Source organism: Psilocybe cubensis, chromosome 7, assembly GCF_017499595.1.
Source record: "Psilocybe cubensis strain MGC-MH-2018 chromosome 7, whole genome shotgun sequence".
Classification (NCBI taxonomy): Eukaryota; Fungi; Basidiomycota; class Agaricomycetes; order Agaricales; family Agrocybaceae; genus Psilocybe; species Psilocybe cubensis.
The window spans coordinates 216035-233971 of record NC_063005.1 but is presented as its reverse complement, the minus strand read 5'-3'; the positions used below and the strand labels follow the sequence as shown (position 1 = coordinate 233971).

The 17937-nt window shown below is 48.2% G+C and overlaps 1 protein-coding gene across 1 annotated transcript; it reads left to right on the top strand.

Moving 5' to 3' along the window:
* Positions 1 to 3128: 3128 nt before the first annotated feature.
* Positions 3129 to 3516, top strand: JR316_0007611 (uncharacterized protein; the record flags this gene model as incomplete). The annotated part of the gene is made up of 3 exons (XM_047893346.1): positions 3129 to 3274; positions 3306 to 3360; positions 3418 to 3516. The coding sequence occupies 3 exons, from the start codon at positions 3129 to 3131 to the stop codon at positions 3514 to 3516; spliced, it is 300 nt and encodes a 99-aa protein (XP_047746661.1).
* Between the last annotated feature and the right edge of the window lie 14421 nt (positions 3517 to 17937).

Below are 17937 nucleotides of genomic sequence, written 5' to 3'. Positions count from 1 at the left end.
GCAAACTTGCAGGTAAGTTTCACTGTTCAATTCTGTATCGTGTTGCAACATTTGTACCGTGACAATGAAAGCTATGTTACTGCCCATCTAGATTAGGAGTTTCCGCGATGACAACTTCCCGACTTCCTATCAACTTTGAAGGGTGCCGACATGACAGGATTCTTTAGGCACCTTGTTTGTTGTAGATAGAAAAATATATGGCAGGCCTTCGGGCGGGGAGAACCTATGCAAGTTCACCTAGCAAAATTTAAGAAAAAACTTCTATCTCTTTCACTCAGGGTCGTCAAAATATGGTAACTCGCTCTACATTTGGAAATTATCATCACGCATTCCCCCGATTTTAACACACAACGCCGCTTTTTCACTTTCAACTGCACTACGAAGTACTAAGCCTGTTAGCGTGAGGCTCTTACTCATGATCATATACATATGCTCTTCCAGATATCACTTCCCATACATACATACGTATTCGAGTCTAGGAGGGAGGACAGTAGAAACGTACAAGTAGAAGATCAGTCCGGTGGCGGTAAGGTTTTTAATCTGTTTCGTGTTTCGTGTTTGGTGTTTGTATAATATTGTACTCCGTAATTTTCTGGGTGTCTTTGTTTGGAAACTGGTGTGTGTTTGTGGAGATATAAATTACAGGTGGGTGTTTTGAGCGATGCGCGTGTGAGTTGTATATGGTTGTATATAGTCACACCCGAAGCTGAAGGTCGGAATGACATGAAGATGGAAGAGTAAGGAGTGTACGAATGACGCTGTTCTGTTCTGTTCTGTCGTGGCGGTGGCAAACGCAAACGCCTCGGATTCGGATTCGGATGTGCCTGTGTGCCCGCTGAACTGGAACCTCTGTCTTCTGTCTTCGGAGAGCTCTATTATGTCATGTCAGTTCAGTGAGGGTACTCATAGACTCGAAATTGAAACGTAGGGTAAGGTTGGAAATTCGAAATCTGACCATCATGGAACCTTTCACCCTTTCACCCTGATTGTTGAACATGGGCATGGAACATGCGTGTGCTCAAACTAACAACGACGATTTTCTTCCAGGAATATTTCTTGTTAATCAGATGGTGCTGGCTATTACCCATCCCTGCGAACAACAAACAAAGGAGATAGGATGCTCCACCCGGTCCAGGAACGAACAAGAAGGTGCTTTCTTTCGTGGGCTGGGAAGGATGGGGATGCGACGTCTGATAAGCTATCTACTTACCCCTTGTCAGAGGTCAGAGTCCTCGCGTCACCGATGCATACTTGACGCTTTGGGATTCGTGCTTCACTGTGCTTCCGCGCTACGTGTGTATGTGATAGGGCATCCAGATGTGGCACGGCACGTCAATAGCGCGGGTGGATCTGGGTTAGGTGGGTTAGCTTCGCTGCCCTGTGTCATGAGAAAACAAGCTAAGCTATTGTCATTGTCGGGAATGCAGAATGGTTTTAATTTGAAGGTCCGGTGAAAGTCTCTCCGGGTTACATTTTTGTCGGTAGATGTCGTTGAGCGCGCGCGGCGTGTGACTGGGATGTATAGTTTTATGCAGCCAAAAAATGCTGATGCAATTGGTTAGCGGGTTGTTTTTTCACTTAATCAAGTAGTAATCATGGTCAGCGTGATGTTTTGATACCACCTACCGTTGATCAGTGTGAACATAGTACCACCGGGACTGAACTCCCCGACGAGCGTTTGGCATTTGCACAATTCAGCGGCTCTGAGCCTCGATATCCAAATTGAGCGCGCTCCGAAGACTTAGGAGACTTTGACATAACACTAACACTAACAGTTATAAATATACCTAACCCTGTTCTACGCTATGTAATTGGAAGTGTAATTGAAGTGTAAGTGGCCAGCAGCACGGGTCTGGAGGTCAAAGTGAACATGTAAAGAAGGAAAGTAAAAGTAATGACTCACCAACACCAACCGAGTGTCGAGTGCATACACATGCACATATCTCGGCCGCGCAGATTTTGGATGCGGATGCGGATGCGGATATGGTAACGAAGGACGCAGAAGATTCGCGGTTGTTACTCGTCGGTGCTCGGTGAGTAGGTCTCACTGTTGATTAATAATGATATTAATGATTACCTCCCCTGTATCTCCACTATTACTACTATATATCAGCCACTTGATAAGTATTATGCACCCCTATGATCGAGGCGACGTTTGACTGTTCTTCCATTTTAAACAAGCAACTTGCTTTCCAATTATGGAATTCATGTTGTCTTTTATCTTGCAAGTCGGACCGTTGGCCAGGATGACTGACTCGACATTGGCGTGTCATGTCGAGGGTGCTTCCAATTCAAGTTCCATGCTGGTCGAGTCGAGTCTAACCACTGTTTCCCGACGCATAATCATCACGTACCATGCCTACAACTTTCCGTCTGGTCCGTGGGGTCTTATCAGAGGCGAGCGGGGTGGGACAGCACTCTGGCAGTGTACAAGGTCAAAAATGAGGGACGTCATCCTCTTGCACACGGTGAGCAGTTATGTAGTCTTACTCACCACTATGCCTAACATCAACACATCACTTATATCCTCCTGCCCAACACTAGACACCAAGCATACGAGGTCGAAAACGAGTGGTTGTGCGGGGCTGTTAGAGGCGAGCGGGGTGGGACAGCACTTTGGCAGTGTACGAGGTCAAAAATGAGGGACGTCATCCTCTTACACACGGTGAGTGGTTATGTAGTCTTACTCACCACCATGCCTAACCCCGACACATCCATTACACCCTCCTGCACAACACTGGACACCATCTATTCAGCTTACAAGGTCATAAACGAGGGGTTGGCCAGGCCGTCGTCCTCTTACTCACCAATATGCCTAGCCTCAACACAACACTGGACACTAGGTCGAGACGAGGTGATTCAGTGAAGGGGTTTTATATTCACTTTACTCACTGAACACAGCGCCGCGGCGCATCCAACGGGCAAAGCGATGGGCGGGGAAGGTCTCTTTGCATCACAACAAAATGGTCCTTTTACACACGGTGAGCGGACATCTATATGTGTTTGGGATTTAGTACTCACTGTTGCCTCGAGGTCCAGTGCTATGGGTGGCAACCTGTGATAGCGGGGGTGAAGAAGGGTGCTTCAGCATGACGCGACCAGGCCATTTTCATATGTACTCACAGGACATGGCGCTATGGCGCATCTCACGATGCACAAATCGGCAGACAGGGCGAAATGACGGGTGGTGGTGTAAGGGTCTTGCTGTGCAATGGGCGGGTCCTCTTGTATACGGCGAGCAGTCATCGGGTGAGGAAAAGAGCTTCAGCGTGGCGTGACTATCTTGTTTTTACTTGTACTCACAGACCATGGCGCCACGGCGCAGAGAGGGCGGAACGACAAGCACAATGGAAGTGTCCGGTGAGTGGTCATGTACATGTGTGTAAGGCTCGTACTCACATCTACCTCTCATTCTAGCCCGGCCTCAATCGAGTTCTCAACAACGCGGCAGAGAGCGTGAAACGACACGAGAAGGGTCTTGCAGCACTATGGGAGTGGTTATGTACGTGTGTGTAGGGTTCGTACTCACGTTCCAGCGCGACACGTCAACCCATGAGCAGCACAATGACCTGTGGCAATGGGGGCAAGGGGGACGCGTCAGGATGAGGCGAGTCACACATTTTCACTCGTACTCACTGAATATGTCGCTACAACGCGTCTAGACCACGACACCACCATTCAGCATCGTCTCAACAGACCCAAGCAGTTCACTCACCGTGTGCAGGACACGTCTGCTGTGCTCTGCTCGTCAGTCGAGTCGATGACCTGGCACACAAACAGGCGGTAAAACACCGTCAGTCGCGGTGTCAAAGCGCAGCTGAATAGCTTACCTGAACAACCGACACCGTGCAGAACAGGGGAGGAGAGAGGAGAGGACCCCTGAGAGGGGAGTGGGAGTGGAATGGGAAAAAGTGAGTCGATTCACGCACCCTTTTATAGTCCCAGAAACACGCCGCTGTACGTACACCGGTACGCTATGCAATTTCGGGTTGTACCGTGCTTTGCAGGGTCCGAGTTTGAGGATCTACGAATGAGTTTTTGCTAGTTCAATGCGAAGCGAGTGCTAGCCGAGGGTATGTACGGCTTGCTTCTGTCGTTAAACCTTTTGGAACTGTGAATAGATGTGTTTTTGGTGTGTTTGATTTGGACATTTTGTTTCGGTGTGTTTGATGGACATTTCGTTTCGGTTTGGATTCAAACATGGAATTTCTTGCAATGTCAACTTTCTTCCAGCTTTATCGAGTACAGTGCCACTCTGCTGCAAGATTTGAATTATTCACTCTGCTACTACTCGGTATGTCTGTTGTAAGTATAATGCGCAGTGGTGGTAAAAGATGTAGATTCACGACGTAGCTACACGGTTGTACCTACAGTAACTACGGAACCTATAGTAGAATAATCTAGAAAAAATATGATAAGATAAACTACAAGAGGAAGATAACGACTTAGCGACCAAGTCGCTCGCCGACTATCATTCCAACACTCCCCCTTAGTCGGCCAAAACTCCCAACTGCAACGTGAAACCATCGTGTGCAACGCGAGGTAAAGCCTTTGTGAAAACGTCTGCCAAATTGTTTGAAGTGTTGATGTAAACCGTGTCGAGCGTCTTCTTCTCCACCAAGTCGCGTAGGAAATGAAATGCAATGTCAATGTGCTTCGTACGGGCATGGAATTCTGGATGATGCGCAATCGAAATGGCTGCCGTATTGTCGGTAAAGATGGTTGACGTTGATGGAATGTGGAAACCGAGCTCCGTGAAGAGTGAGCGGTGCCATAAGACTTGCTTCGCCGCATGCGTTGTGGAAACGTATTCGGCTTCAGCGGTTGAAAGTGCGACCGTATTCTGTTTCTTCGAGCTCCATGCCACAGCGCCGCCTGCTATCGTAACCACGTATCCGCTAGTTGATTTCCGATCGTAGTTTTCAGCCCAATCGGCGTCGCAATAAACATTGAGATTTACGTCCAAAACTTGCGAATCGCCGCCGTAAGTAAGTTTGTGATTGCGCGTGCCCTTCAGATAACGAAATATACGTTTGACAGCGGTCCAATGAGTCGATTTCGGCTTGCTGGTGAATTGCGCGAGTTTGTATACCGCAAACGCGATGTCTGGACGAGTTCCGAGTGCCAGATACATGAGCGAGCCGATGACCGTTGCATAACTGAATCCTAAACGCGAATTAACCTCCCCCTGACCGTCTCCATCCTCCCGAACACCTTCATCCTTATCCAATCGCACGTTCGGGTCCATAGGCGTCGAAACGGGGTTCGCGTCTTGTAAACCAAACTTCTCGAGGAGTTTGTCGATGTAGTGTGCTTGCGAGAGCGAAATGTAATGGTCCTTTTGCTCGAGCTTGAATCCTAGCATCATCGAGGGCTGACCCATCGATTTAACGTCGAATTTCGAGCCTAATTCTCGCTCCAGCTGGTCGTTGAGCGAGTCGTTTGTTGAGAAACTGATTATGTCGTCCACCCAGGTAACCAAAATCGTAAAATCGCCGTTTTCAGCTCGACGGATGTAGCAGCAGTAATCGCTCTTGAGTTTCGTAAAACCGAATGAAGTGAGAGCGTTATCGAGTTCATGGTTCCATACGTTTCCTGCCTGCTTGAGACCGTAAAGCGAACGAATGAGACGGCATGCCTGACCAGTGCCATCGTCATAACCGGGTGGTTGGACCATATATATCTCCTCCGAGATGTAACCATGCAAATATGCACCCTTTATATCGAATTGACGCATCTTGAGATTGTGTACGGCCGAATATGCGAGTAGCGAGCGTAGCGTGTCGAATCGCATGACTGGTGCGAATGTTCCGTCCTCGCTGTAGTCTGTACCAGGTCTCTGAGAGCATCCCTGAACGACTAGTCGGGCCTTGTACTTGATGACGTTCCCGTTTTCGTCCCGTTTCTTCGCGTAGACCCAACGGCATCCAACCAGTTTCCTTCCATCCGGAATCTTCATCATCTCCCAAGTACCCATCCGTAAAAGCGTCTCAATTTCTTCGTCCATAGCTGCCTTCCACGCAGCTGCCTCACAGCTTTCCAAAGCTTCTTCAAGTGTCCGAGGTACGTCCAATTCGCGCATGGCAAAGACACGTTCCGAATCGTCTAAAATCGCGCCCCACAGCTGTTCTTTGACAATGTTTGCTTGCTCCGTTGCTGTAGACTTTGCGCTCGAGGTCTCGGTCGATTTTGTAGCGATTTGTGGTGCGTTTAGAGTCGTTTGGGATCGTGTAGTCGGTAAACGAGCATTCGGGTTGTTTGCCTTCTTGTAATCAACAAAATTGTGTTCACGAGCTGATCGACGTATGCTGGGCTGTGGAATCGATGCTGTAGACGAAATAGGTTCGTTCTTGACGGTTTCTGGCTCGTTTTCGCTGGATTTAACGTCTGTCGATTCGTTACGCTCCCCCTCAGACGATAATCCAGGAATTTCGACGTTCTGCGGCGTTTCGTTTTCGTTAAACGATACGTTTCGCGATGACTTCACTGTGCGCGATTTGGGATCGTAATAACGCACAGACTTCGAGCCTTCGTTAAAACCAACGAATACCATCTTCTTCGACCGTGGCTTGAGCTTCGAAAGCCCCTTCGTCTCGTCTAACACCCATACATCGCATCCGAACTCCCGAAGGTGAGAAACATCCGGTTTCTTGTTGTGCCAGCCTTCATATGGTGTCTTGTCGTCGAGTGCTCGAGTAGGCGCGCGGTTGCGTAAATAATTCGCGTAATTGACCGCCTCGTCCCAGAGAAAGAGAGGTAAATTCTTCGCAATAATCATCGCACGTGCTAGCTCCAACAGCGTACGATTGTAGCGCTCTGCGACGCCGTTCTGAGATGGGGAATATGGCGCCGTCGTCTCGATTTCAATGCCTCTCTCCGCCGCCCACTTCTTAATCCGCTCGTTCACGAGTTCCTTGCCATTGTCCATGCGAATGTACCTCGGATACTGCCCAAACCTCCTCTTCACTCGCTCCCCATGATTCTCAATCGCCTTCGCCGCCTCCTTCTTGTCCTTCAAGAAAACCACGCCGTTGTATCGCTTCGCGTCGTCCATAAACGTAATGTAGTAATAAAATCCATTTACCGAGCGTGTTCCGATAGGACCCCATACGTCGCTCATGGTTCGCTCTCCAGGAACCGTGGATCGATTTTCTGCTTCTCCAGGGAAAGGTTTATGCGTCTGCTTCGCTTGGATGCACGCCTCGCACGATGGGGATGGAATAGACGTTTCGTCCACGGAAAGACCGACGACAAGATCGTTCCGGACGAGTTTCTGCAACGACGACACTGAGATATGGCCAAAACGACGATGCCATTGATCCCAGGTGAGTTTTGGCGAGACGTAGTTGACCTGTTCCCCTGAATTAAGCTGAGCGCGAGCGTGAAGAATATACATCTGACCGCGTTTCGACCCTTTTCCAATAACCTTATCCTTCGCATCCATCAAAAGAACCTTCCCATTCTTAAACGACGAGCTCCTCCCATCCCTCTCAAACCTTCCGAGCGACATCAAAGCATTTTCGGCTTCAGGGATGTGTAAAACGTCTTTCAAACGATGAGTAATCGTCTGCCCGTCGACATCGAAGTTGAGGATGACTGTTCCGCGGCCTGCAATGATAGCTGGACTCTTTCCGACACCACGAACGGAGGAATTAACGAGTGGCGTATACTCGATGAAGGCTTCACGGACGGGACAAACGTGACTGGTGGTTGCAGAATCGTAAAGCCAGTCGTAACGAGAGAAGTTTGACGTCGAGTACGTGTGGTACGCAACCTCATCGTTGAGCGTAGTGTTGACGTCCTCCCGAGCCTGATTCGTCCGCCCTCTATTCTTCGTCTTCCGCCCCCTCGGACCCTTTCCTTCACGACCTCCGCCCTTCGCCCAGCAATCCTTCGAAATGTGCCCCATCTTGTGGCAATTATAGCACTCCTTCCCGCCGCTGCCATCCCTCGAACCATTACCCTTTCCATCCGACGACCCTTGACCTCCACGAACTTGAAGCGTAGTCCCTCCGGCACCATCACCTCCACGCTCCTTCCGACGACGAGCTTCTTCAAGGAGAACACCAACGAGCTCTTGCGAAGTGAGCGTAGGACGATTCCCGCTCGAGCCCAAAAAGGATGACGCATAATTCTCCCAAGATTCCGGCAACGAGGTGAGCAAAATCATGACGAAATCTTCGTCCGATACAATGCTGCCCATGATGTGCAGCTCCTCCTGGAATTGACGTAGCTTTGCGATATGCTCTGCCATGTCGCATCCCTCCTCTGCGGTTGCCCGGAAAAGTGCTCGTCGTGTCGCCAAAACACCGAGTCGTCCCTTGGATTCCTTCACTGTGCACAACTGCGTCCACATCTCGCGCGCCGTGCGCGCTCCCAGGACGTGTACCATCTCCGCATCGCTTAACGCGAGTTCGATCCTGCATCGCGCTTTCGCATCTCCCTTATCCCACGCTGTCTGAGCTGCGATTTCTTCCGCCGTGGGTGCGTTCGGTTTCGCTGATCCTGGTCGAAGCGACGTGCCGTCCACGTATTTCTCCAGTCCGAGGTCCACCAGTACTGCTAGCATGCGCCGCTTCCACGGCATCCAATTGTGGGCCTTCAGTGTGTCGATGCGATATCCGCCGATGTTGACTTCCGCGGTTGTCGAGTCAGCCATTTGACGTCGAGTACAAGTTTAGATATAGATCGATAAGAATAGAACGAGTTTAGAACAAAGCGAGCTTTAGTTATGACCTCTCGGGGCCCATAACCTGTTGTAAGTATAATGCGCAGTGGTGGTAAAAGATGTAGATTCACGACGTAGCTACACGGTTGTACCTACAGTAACTACGGAACCTATAGTAGAATAATCTAGAAAAAATATGATAAGATAAACTACAAGAGGAAGATAACGACTTAGCGACCAAGTCGCTCGCCGACTATCATTCCAACAATGTCATTGCCATCGCGTTGAATCCGTACGTACAATGCATTTCAGTGAAATATACATAACATCGACATCTAGCTTTTGTCAAGACACCGCTCGATCCAACATTTTCAAAACACCGTTCACTATTACGTATCACCCGAATAGAACCCTTGACAACAAAGTCGTTTGAAAATGCCATTCTTTCGGAAGAATGGGACGGGGAGAGACATCCGAGGATCATGCACACTTGGTGAGTTGTGTTGCAAAAATTCAAACCTGGAGCACTATCTGAACATCCGAAACGTGTTAGTGTGCATTCGGTGTATTCTTAATTTGCGTCTTTATTGAACTCGTACGTGGTTTTTGTGCTCTAGTGCTGGAGAACTGAATTCGGTGCTCGGGAGATGGATGAAAATTTTCGTGTTTGAGCTTCGGATTATGCGAGTATGTACGTGAGATAGACTAGTGGGTATTCATAGATTAGGGGGTGATATGAATCCGGTTCGAAATTTGAGAGAAGAGCGGTGGATTCGGGGTGGAGGAGAAGAGGCGAGTATGGATATTGTTTCGATGAATTTGAGAACTGACTTGACATTTTCAATCTCGAACATCAAGTGGCGAAATATATTGTGTGTACAATCACCCACATTCACCATAAACGCACAGATATACGATATTTCGAGTGAAACGGGCGATTTCAACATGCAGGGATCATTTGCACAAACAACCCTCGACCGCGAATCCACGGCCTCACCAACCTCCCAACGATATCCGGATACCACTCAAGTTACCATATAGCCCCTCTGACTCTATAAACACGTACAAAACCGCGTTCTCTGCGCAAATAGCGTGTATGTGCTGCCAGCACACAGCAACGTTCGTCGAGTTCACCGCGTCTTCCTCTCATTTTCTTCTGACAGATAGTTCGATCGTGTATGTAAGGGGTGTCGTAATGGGTCTGAAACGCGAAGGGGGCGAAAAGAACGCGGGTTGAGATGCTTGTGGATGTGTAAATGGGGAGGAGGAGGAGGTTGGTTCGTGGCGTTGGATGTGGTCTATGTGACATGCGAGCAGGTCTGGCTTGTGGGTTAGTGATGCTATCGGTGGGGTATCTCTGTATGTACCTCATTCCAGCCGTTTCCGGGTGTCTTTAGTGGTGGTTGTGGGTCCGTGTAGTGGGTTATTTCGATTTGAATGTTAATTTAGATAGTTTACGAGCGTCTGGAGTGCACAAATTTGTACAGACACGGTGACCTTTGTGAAGTATGCTCATTGTATACTGTTGGCTCGCTGTTTTCATCCGTTATATGATTTGGTGAGCTTGAAATGTGTTTAAACGGTTACTATGCAAAGATCTGTCTGTGTAGCGTAGTTTCCAACCTCTCCTAATGAACTAAACTGGTATAGATAAGCCTGTCTTGTTCTCTAGCAGTGAATGCAATGTTACCGTTTTCCAGGAGCTTCAACAACCGCCATTCGAGTTCTATCGACGAGTGTTAATGTCAGTTTTAAATATATTTTTGGACAGGTCCCGGCTATGGAAAGCAGGCAAGGTACGTTATATATACCCGTTTTCAGAGTTTAAACATGTTTTTCTACCCGTCTGGACGTAGGCACTATTTAAATTAGCATGGCAATCCGAATTTGGCTCGGGTTGTGAACTTGTTTGTGGGCGTCCGGCGACACAGACAAATAAGATAGTACCTAGTGACGTATAATCGCTGGGGAGCGATCAATCACGGATTTTGAGTCCGAAAATGCGACATAGACTTTTAGTTGGAATCTTACCTTGAACAAACAGAGAATTGCATCAGAATCACACGCATCCACAGTTAATCCTTAGAATTGAGCTTTCAACCATACCTAAAATAGCCGGAAACTCAATTTGGGGCCTGAATTTGATAGACTTGCGTCATTCAAAGGCAGATTTTCGACCCTGAAAACCGCACGATTGGTTTGTGGGCACCGACGGGCTGGGTTTTAGATCCAGATATTGCTTACTAGTAGCCGATATTCGCTAGCGGCGTGGTTTCGTTATTGAGGACTTGTGCGTTATTTTTGATCTTGAAGCGTTGTCTTCATTCGAACTCGTGTCTGTGATGTAAAGTTGAGTGTCATTTTGTTTTGTAGACTGAATTCAAAGTATCTTCAGGGTTGAATTGAAGATGAAGTATTCTACGGTCTGAAAATTGAGCTGGAGCGGGATATGTACGTATACCTTGATAGGAGCGAAATTGATCAGAGCTAGAAGAATTTGGGTTTGTTTGTGGCAGGGATAGCGGAGCTTGAATATGCGGTATATAGGTCGACTTTGATTTTTTTCCTTTGCCAGGGATTGTATCCCGAGTTTATGCCAGTCCGCTACATGATGCTGTCCCACCCAAATTTGATATTTGGACGTCCGCCGACACTGCTAGGCCATCACGGTGTACTCAAATTCGATATTTGGAGTTCCCGCGGCCTGGGTGTCGAGTCCACGTACGTGTCATTGTCCAACTCTGCATCGTGTACTCACTATTCTCTCAACAGAATTTAAGAATTGATTTTTGGGTCTCCCGCGAGCAATGTTTTTCACTGGCATTGTGTTCCCATGACCTGGGTGTTGAGTCCAGGTAGGTGTTGGTGTCCAAGTCTGTGTTGTGTCCTCACTACTCTCTTGAACAGCATTTTTGGAGCTCCGGCGAGCACCCCACCCATATTTGATATTTGGACGTCCGCCGACACGCACAGTGTGCTCAAATTCAATATTTGGAGTTCCCGCGGCCTGGGTGTCGAGTCCACGTACGTGTCATTGCTCAACTCCATATCGTGTACTCACTATTCTCTCAGCAGATTTTAAAAATTGATTTTTGGAGCTCCCGCGAGCGATGTTTTTTCACGGCCATTGTGTTCCCCCGGGCTGGGTGTCAAGTCCACGTAGGTGCCGTTGTCCAATTCCGTGTCGTTTCCTCACTATTCTCTTGAACAGTATTTTGGGACCAATGTTCTGGCCGGGCATTGTCCAATTACATCTTGTGTACTCACTATTCGGTTACCAGAATTCGATGTTCGGTTTTTTGGAGTTCCCGCGAGCAATGTTTTGTGCTCTGAAGTTCCCGCGGCTGTCGAGTCCACGTAGGTGCTATTTCCCAACTCTGTATTGTGTCCTCACTATTCTGTCAGCAGCCGGTTTTTTGGACTTCCCGCGAGCAACATTTTGTGCTCAGAGGTTCTCTGTCGCCAGATTTCAAAATTCGATTTTTGGAGTTCCCGCGAGCAATGTTCTGTGCTCTGAGGTTCCCGCGGCCGGGTATTGAGTCCACGTAGGTTGTATGGTCCAATTCTGTAGCGTGTTCTCACCATTCTCCGTTTGCAGAATTTGAACTTTGGTTTCTGAAGTTCCCGCAAGCAATGTTTTGTGTCCGTGTCCAACTATTCTGCCAGCAGCATGTGTTGTTGAGCGCTTGTTCTTTTTACATCGAGCTGCAGCGAGACTGACAGGAAGTTCACAGGTATCCCAAAGACGTATGTGCACAATACAACCTACAACATGTGCTTGGAGGCGATCGCGGTGCGTGTCGTCAAGGCAAACTTGCAGGTAAGTTTCACTGTTCAATTCTGTATCGTGTTGCAACATTTGTACCGTGACAATGAAAGCTATGTTACTGCCCATCTAGATTAGGAGTTTCCGCGATGACAACTTCCCGACTTCCTATCAACTTTGAAGGGTGCCGACATGACAGGATTCTTTAGGCACCTTGTTTGTTGTAGATAGAAAAATATATGGCAGGCCTTCGGGCGGGGAGAACCTATGCAAGTTCACCTAGCAAAATTTAAGAAAAAACTTCTATCTCTTTCACTCAGGGTCGTCAAAATATGGTAACTCGCTCTACATTTGGAAATTATCATCACGCATTCCCCCGATTTTAACACACAACGCCGCTTTTTCACTTTCAACTGCACTACGAAGTACTAAGCCTGTTAGCGTGAGGCTCTTACTCATGATCATATACATATGCTCTTCCAGATATCACTTCCCATACATACATACGTATTCGAGTCTAGGAGGGAGGACAGTAGAAACGTACAAGTAGAAGATCAGTCCGGTGGCGGTAAGGTTTTTAATCTGTTTCGTGTTTCGTGTTTGGTGTTTGTATAATATTGTACTCCGTAATTTTCTGGGTGTCTTTGTTTGGAAACTGGTGTGTGTTTGTGGAGATATAAATTACAGGTGGGTGTTTTGAGCGATGCGCGTGTGAGTTGTATATGGTTGTATATAGTCACACCCGAAGCTGAAGGTCGGAATGACATGAAGATGGAAGAGTAAGGAGTGTACGAATGACGCTGTTCTGTTCTGTTCTGTCGTGGCGGTGGCAAACGCAAACGCCTCGGATTCGGATTCGGATGTGCCTGTGTGCCCGCTGAACTGGAACCTCTGTCTTCTGTCTTCGGAGAGCTCTATTATGTCATGTCAGTTCAGTGAGGGTACTCATAGACTCGAAATTGAAACGTAGGGTAAGGTTGGAAATTCGAAATCTGACCATCATGGAACCTTTCACCCTTTCACCCTGATTGTTGAACATGGGCATGGAACATGCGTGTGCTCAAACTAACAACGACGATTTTCTTCCAGGAATATTTCTTGTTAATCAGATGGTGCTGGCTATTACCCATCCCTGCGAACAACAAACAAAGGAGATAGGATGCTCCACCCGGTCCAGGAACGAACAAGAAGGTGCTTTCTTTCGTGGGCTGGGAAGGATGGGGATGCGACGTCTGATAAGCTATCTACTTACCCCTTGTCAGAGGTCAGAGTCCTCGCGTCACCGATGCATACTTGACGCTTTGGGATTCGTGCTTCACTGTGCTTCCGCGCTACGTGTGTATGTGATAGGGCATCCAGATGTGGCACGGCACGTCAATAGCGCGGGTGGATCTGGGTTAGGTGGGTTAGCTTCGCTGCCCTGTGTCATGAGAAAACAAGCTAAGCTATTGTCATTGTCGGGAATGCAGAATGGTTTTAATTTGAAGGTCCGGTGAAAGTCTCTCCGGGTTACATTTTTGTCGGTAGATGTCGTTGAGCGCGCGCGGCGTGTGACTGGGATGTATAGTTTTATGCAGCCAAAAAATGCTGATGCAATTGGTTAGCGGGTTGTTTTTTCACTTAATCAAGTAGTAATCATGGTCAGCGTGATGTTTTGATACCACCTACCGTTGATCAGTGTGAACATAGTACCACCGGGACTGAACTCCCCGACGAGCGTTTGGCATTTGCACAATTCAGCGGCTCTGAGCCTCGATATCCAAATTGAGCGCGCTCCGAAGACTTAGGAGACTTTGACATAACACTAACACTAACAGTTATAAATATACCTAACCCTGTTCTACGCTATGTAATTGGAAGTGTAATTGAAGTGTAAGTGGCCAGCAGCACGGGTCTGGAGGTCAAAGTGAACATGTAAAGAAGGAAAGTAAAAGTAATGACTCACCAACACCAACCGAGTGTCGAGTGCATACACATGCACATATCTCGGCCGCGCAGATTTTGGATGCGGATGCGGATGCGGATATGGTAACGAAGGACGCAGAAGATTCGCGGTTGTTACTCGTCGGTGCTCGGTGAGTAGGTCTCACTGTTGATTAATAATGATATTAATGATTACCTCCCCTGTATCTCCACTATTACTACTATATATCAGCCACTTGATAAGTATTATGCACCCCTATGATCGAGGCGACGTTTGACTGTTCTTCCATTTTAAACAAGCAACTTGCTTTCCAATTATGGAATTCATGTTGTCTTTTATCTTGCAAGTCGGACCGTTGGCCAGGATGACTGACTCGACATTGGCGTGTCATGTCGAGGGTGCTTCCAATTCAAGTTCCATGCTGGTCGAGTCGAGTCTAACCACTGTTTCCCGACGCATAATCATCACGTACCATGCCTACAACTTTCCGTCTGGTCCGTGGGGTCTTATCAGAGGCGAGCGGGGTGGGACAGCACTCTGGCAGTGTACAAGGTCAAAAATGAGGGACGTCATCCTCTTGCACACGGTGAGCAGTTATGTAGTCTTACTCACCACTATGCCTAACATCAACACATCACTTATATCCTCCTGCCCAACACTAGACACCAAGCATACGAGGTCGAAAACGAGTGGTTGTGCGGGGCTGTTAGAGGCGAGCGGGGTGGGACAGCACTTTGGCAGTGTACGAGGTCAAAAATGAGGGACGTCATCCTCTTACACACGGTGAGTGGTTATGTAGTCTTACTCACCACCATGCCTAACCCCGACACATCCATTACACCCTCCTGCACAACACTGGACACCATCTATTCAGCTTACAAGGTCATAAACGAGGGGTTGGCCAGGCCGTCGTCCTCTTACTCACCAATATGCCTAGCCTCAACACAACACTGGACACTAGGTCGAGACGAGGTGATTCAGTGAAGGGGTTTTATATTCACTTTACTCACTGAACACAGCGCCGCGGCGCATCCAACGGGCAAAGCGATGGGCGGGGAAGGTCTCTTTGCATCACAACAAAATGGTCCTTTTACACACGGTGAGCGGACATCTATATGTGTTTGGGATTTAGTACTCACTGTTGCCTCGAGGTCCAGTGCTATGGGTGGCAACCTGTGATAGCGGGGGTGAAGAAGGGTGCTTCAGCATGACGCGACCAGGCCATTTTCATATGTACTCACAGGACATGGCGCTATGGCGCATCTCACGATGCACAAATCGGCAGACAGGGCGAAATGACGGGTGGTGGTGTAAGGGTCTTGCTGTGCAATGGGCGGGTCCTCTTGTATACGGCGAGCAGTCATCGGGTGAGGAAAAGAGCTTCAGCGTGGCGTGACTATCTTGTTTTTACTTGTACTCACAGACCATGGCGCCACGGCGCAGAGAGGGCGGAACGACAAGCACAATGGAAGTGTCCGGTGAGTGGTCATGTACATGTGTGTAAGGCTCGTACTCACATCTACCTCTCATTCTAGCCCGGCCTCAATCGAGTTCTCAACAACGCGGCAGAGAGCGTGAAACGACACGAGAAGGGTCTTGCAGCACTATGGGAGTGGTTATGTACGTGTGTGTAGGGTTCGTACTCACGTTCCAGCGCGACACGTCAACCCATGAGCAGCACAATGACCTGTGGCAATGGGGGCAAGGGGGACGCGTCAGGATGAGGCGAGTCACACATTTTCACTCGTACTCACTGAATATGTCGCTACAACGCGTCTAGACCACGACACCACCATTCAGCATCGTCTCAACAGACCCAAGCAGTTCACTCACCGTGTGCAGGACACGTCTGCTGTGCTCTGCTCGTCAGTCGAGTCGATGACCTGGCACACAAACAGGCGGTAAAACACCGTCAGTCGCGGTGTCAAAGCGCAGCTGAATAGCTTACCTGAACAACCGACACCGTGCAGAACAGGGGAGGAGAGAGGAGAGGACCCCTGAGAGGGGAGTGGGAGTGGAATGGGAAAAAGTGAGTCGATTCACGCACCCTTTTATAGTCCCAGAAACACGCCGCTGTACGTACACCGGTACGCTATGCAATTTCGGGTTGTACCGTGCTTTGCAGGGTCCGAGTTTGAGGATCTACGAATGAGTTTTTGCTAGTTCAATGCGAAGCGAGTGCTAGCCGAGGGTATGTACGGCTTGCTTCTGTCGTTAAACCTTTTGGAACTGTGAATAGATGTGTTTTTGGTGTGTTTGATTTGGACATTTTGTTTCGGTGTGTTTGATGGACATTTCGTTTCGGTTTGGATTCAAACATGGAATTTCTTGCAATGTCAACTTTCTTCCAGCTTTATCGAGTACAGTGCCACTCTGCTGCAAGATTTGAATTATTCACTCTGCTACTACTCGGTATGTCATTGCCATCGCGTTGAATCCGTACGTACAATGCATTTCAGTGAAATATACATAACATCGACATCTAGCTTTTGTCAAGACACCGCTCGATCCAACATTTTCAAAACACCGTTCACTATTACGTATCACCCGAATAGAACCCTTGACAACAAAGTCGTTTGAAAATGCCATTCTTTCGGAAGAATGGGACGGGGAGAGACATCCGAGGATCATGCACACTTGGTGAGTTGTGTTGCAAAAATTCAAACCTGGAGCACTATCTGAACATCCGAAACGTGTTAGTGTGCATTCGGTGTATTCTTAATTTGCGTCTTTATTGAACTCGTACGTGGTTTTTGTGCTCTAGTGCTGGAGAACTGAATTCGGTGCTCGGGAGATGGATGAAAATTTTCGTGTTTGAGCTTCGGATTATGCGAGTATGTACGTGAGATAGACTAGTGGGTATTCATAGATTAGGGGGTGATATGAATCCGGTTCGAAATTTGAGAGAAGAGCGGTGGATTCGGGGTGGAGGAGAAGAGGCGAGTATGGATATTGTTTCGATGAATTTGAGAACTGACTTGACATTTTCAATCTCGAACATCAAGTGGCGAAATATATTGTGTGTACAATCACCCACATTCACCATAAACGCACAGATATACGATATTTCGAGTGAAACGGGCGATTTCAACATGCAGGGATCATTTGCACAAACAACCCTCGACCGCGAATCCACGGCCTCACCAACCTCCCAACGATATCCGGATACCACTCAAGTTACCATATAGCCCCTCTGACTCTATAAACACGTACAAAACCGCGTTCTCTGCGCAAATAGCGTGTATGTGCTGCCAGCACACAGCAACGTTCGTCGAGTTCACCGCGTCTTCCTCTCATTTTCTTCTGACAGATAGTTCGATCGTGTATGTAAGGGGTGTCGTAATGGGTCTGAAACGCGAAGGGGGCGAAAAGAACGCGGGTTGAGATGCTTGTGGATGTGTAAATGGGGAGGAGGAGGAGGTTGGTTCGTGGCGTTGGATGTGGTCTATGTGACATGCGAGCAGGTCTGGCTTGTGGGTTAGTGATGCTATCGGTGGGGTATCTCTGTATGTACCTCATTCCAGCCGTTTCCGGGTGTCTTTAGTGGTGGTTGTGGGTCCGTGTAGTGGGTTATTTCGA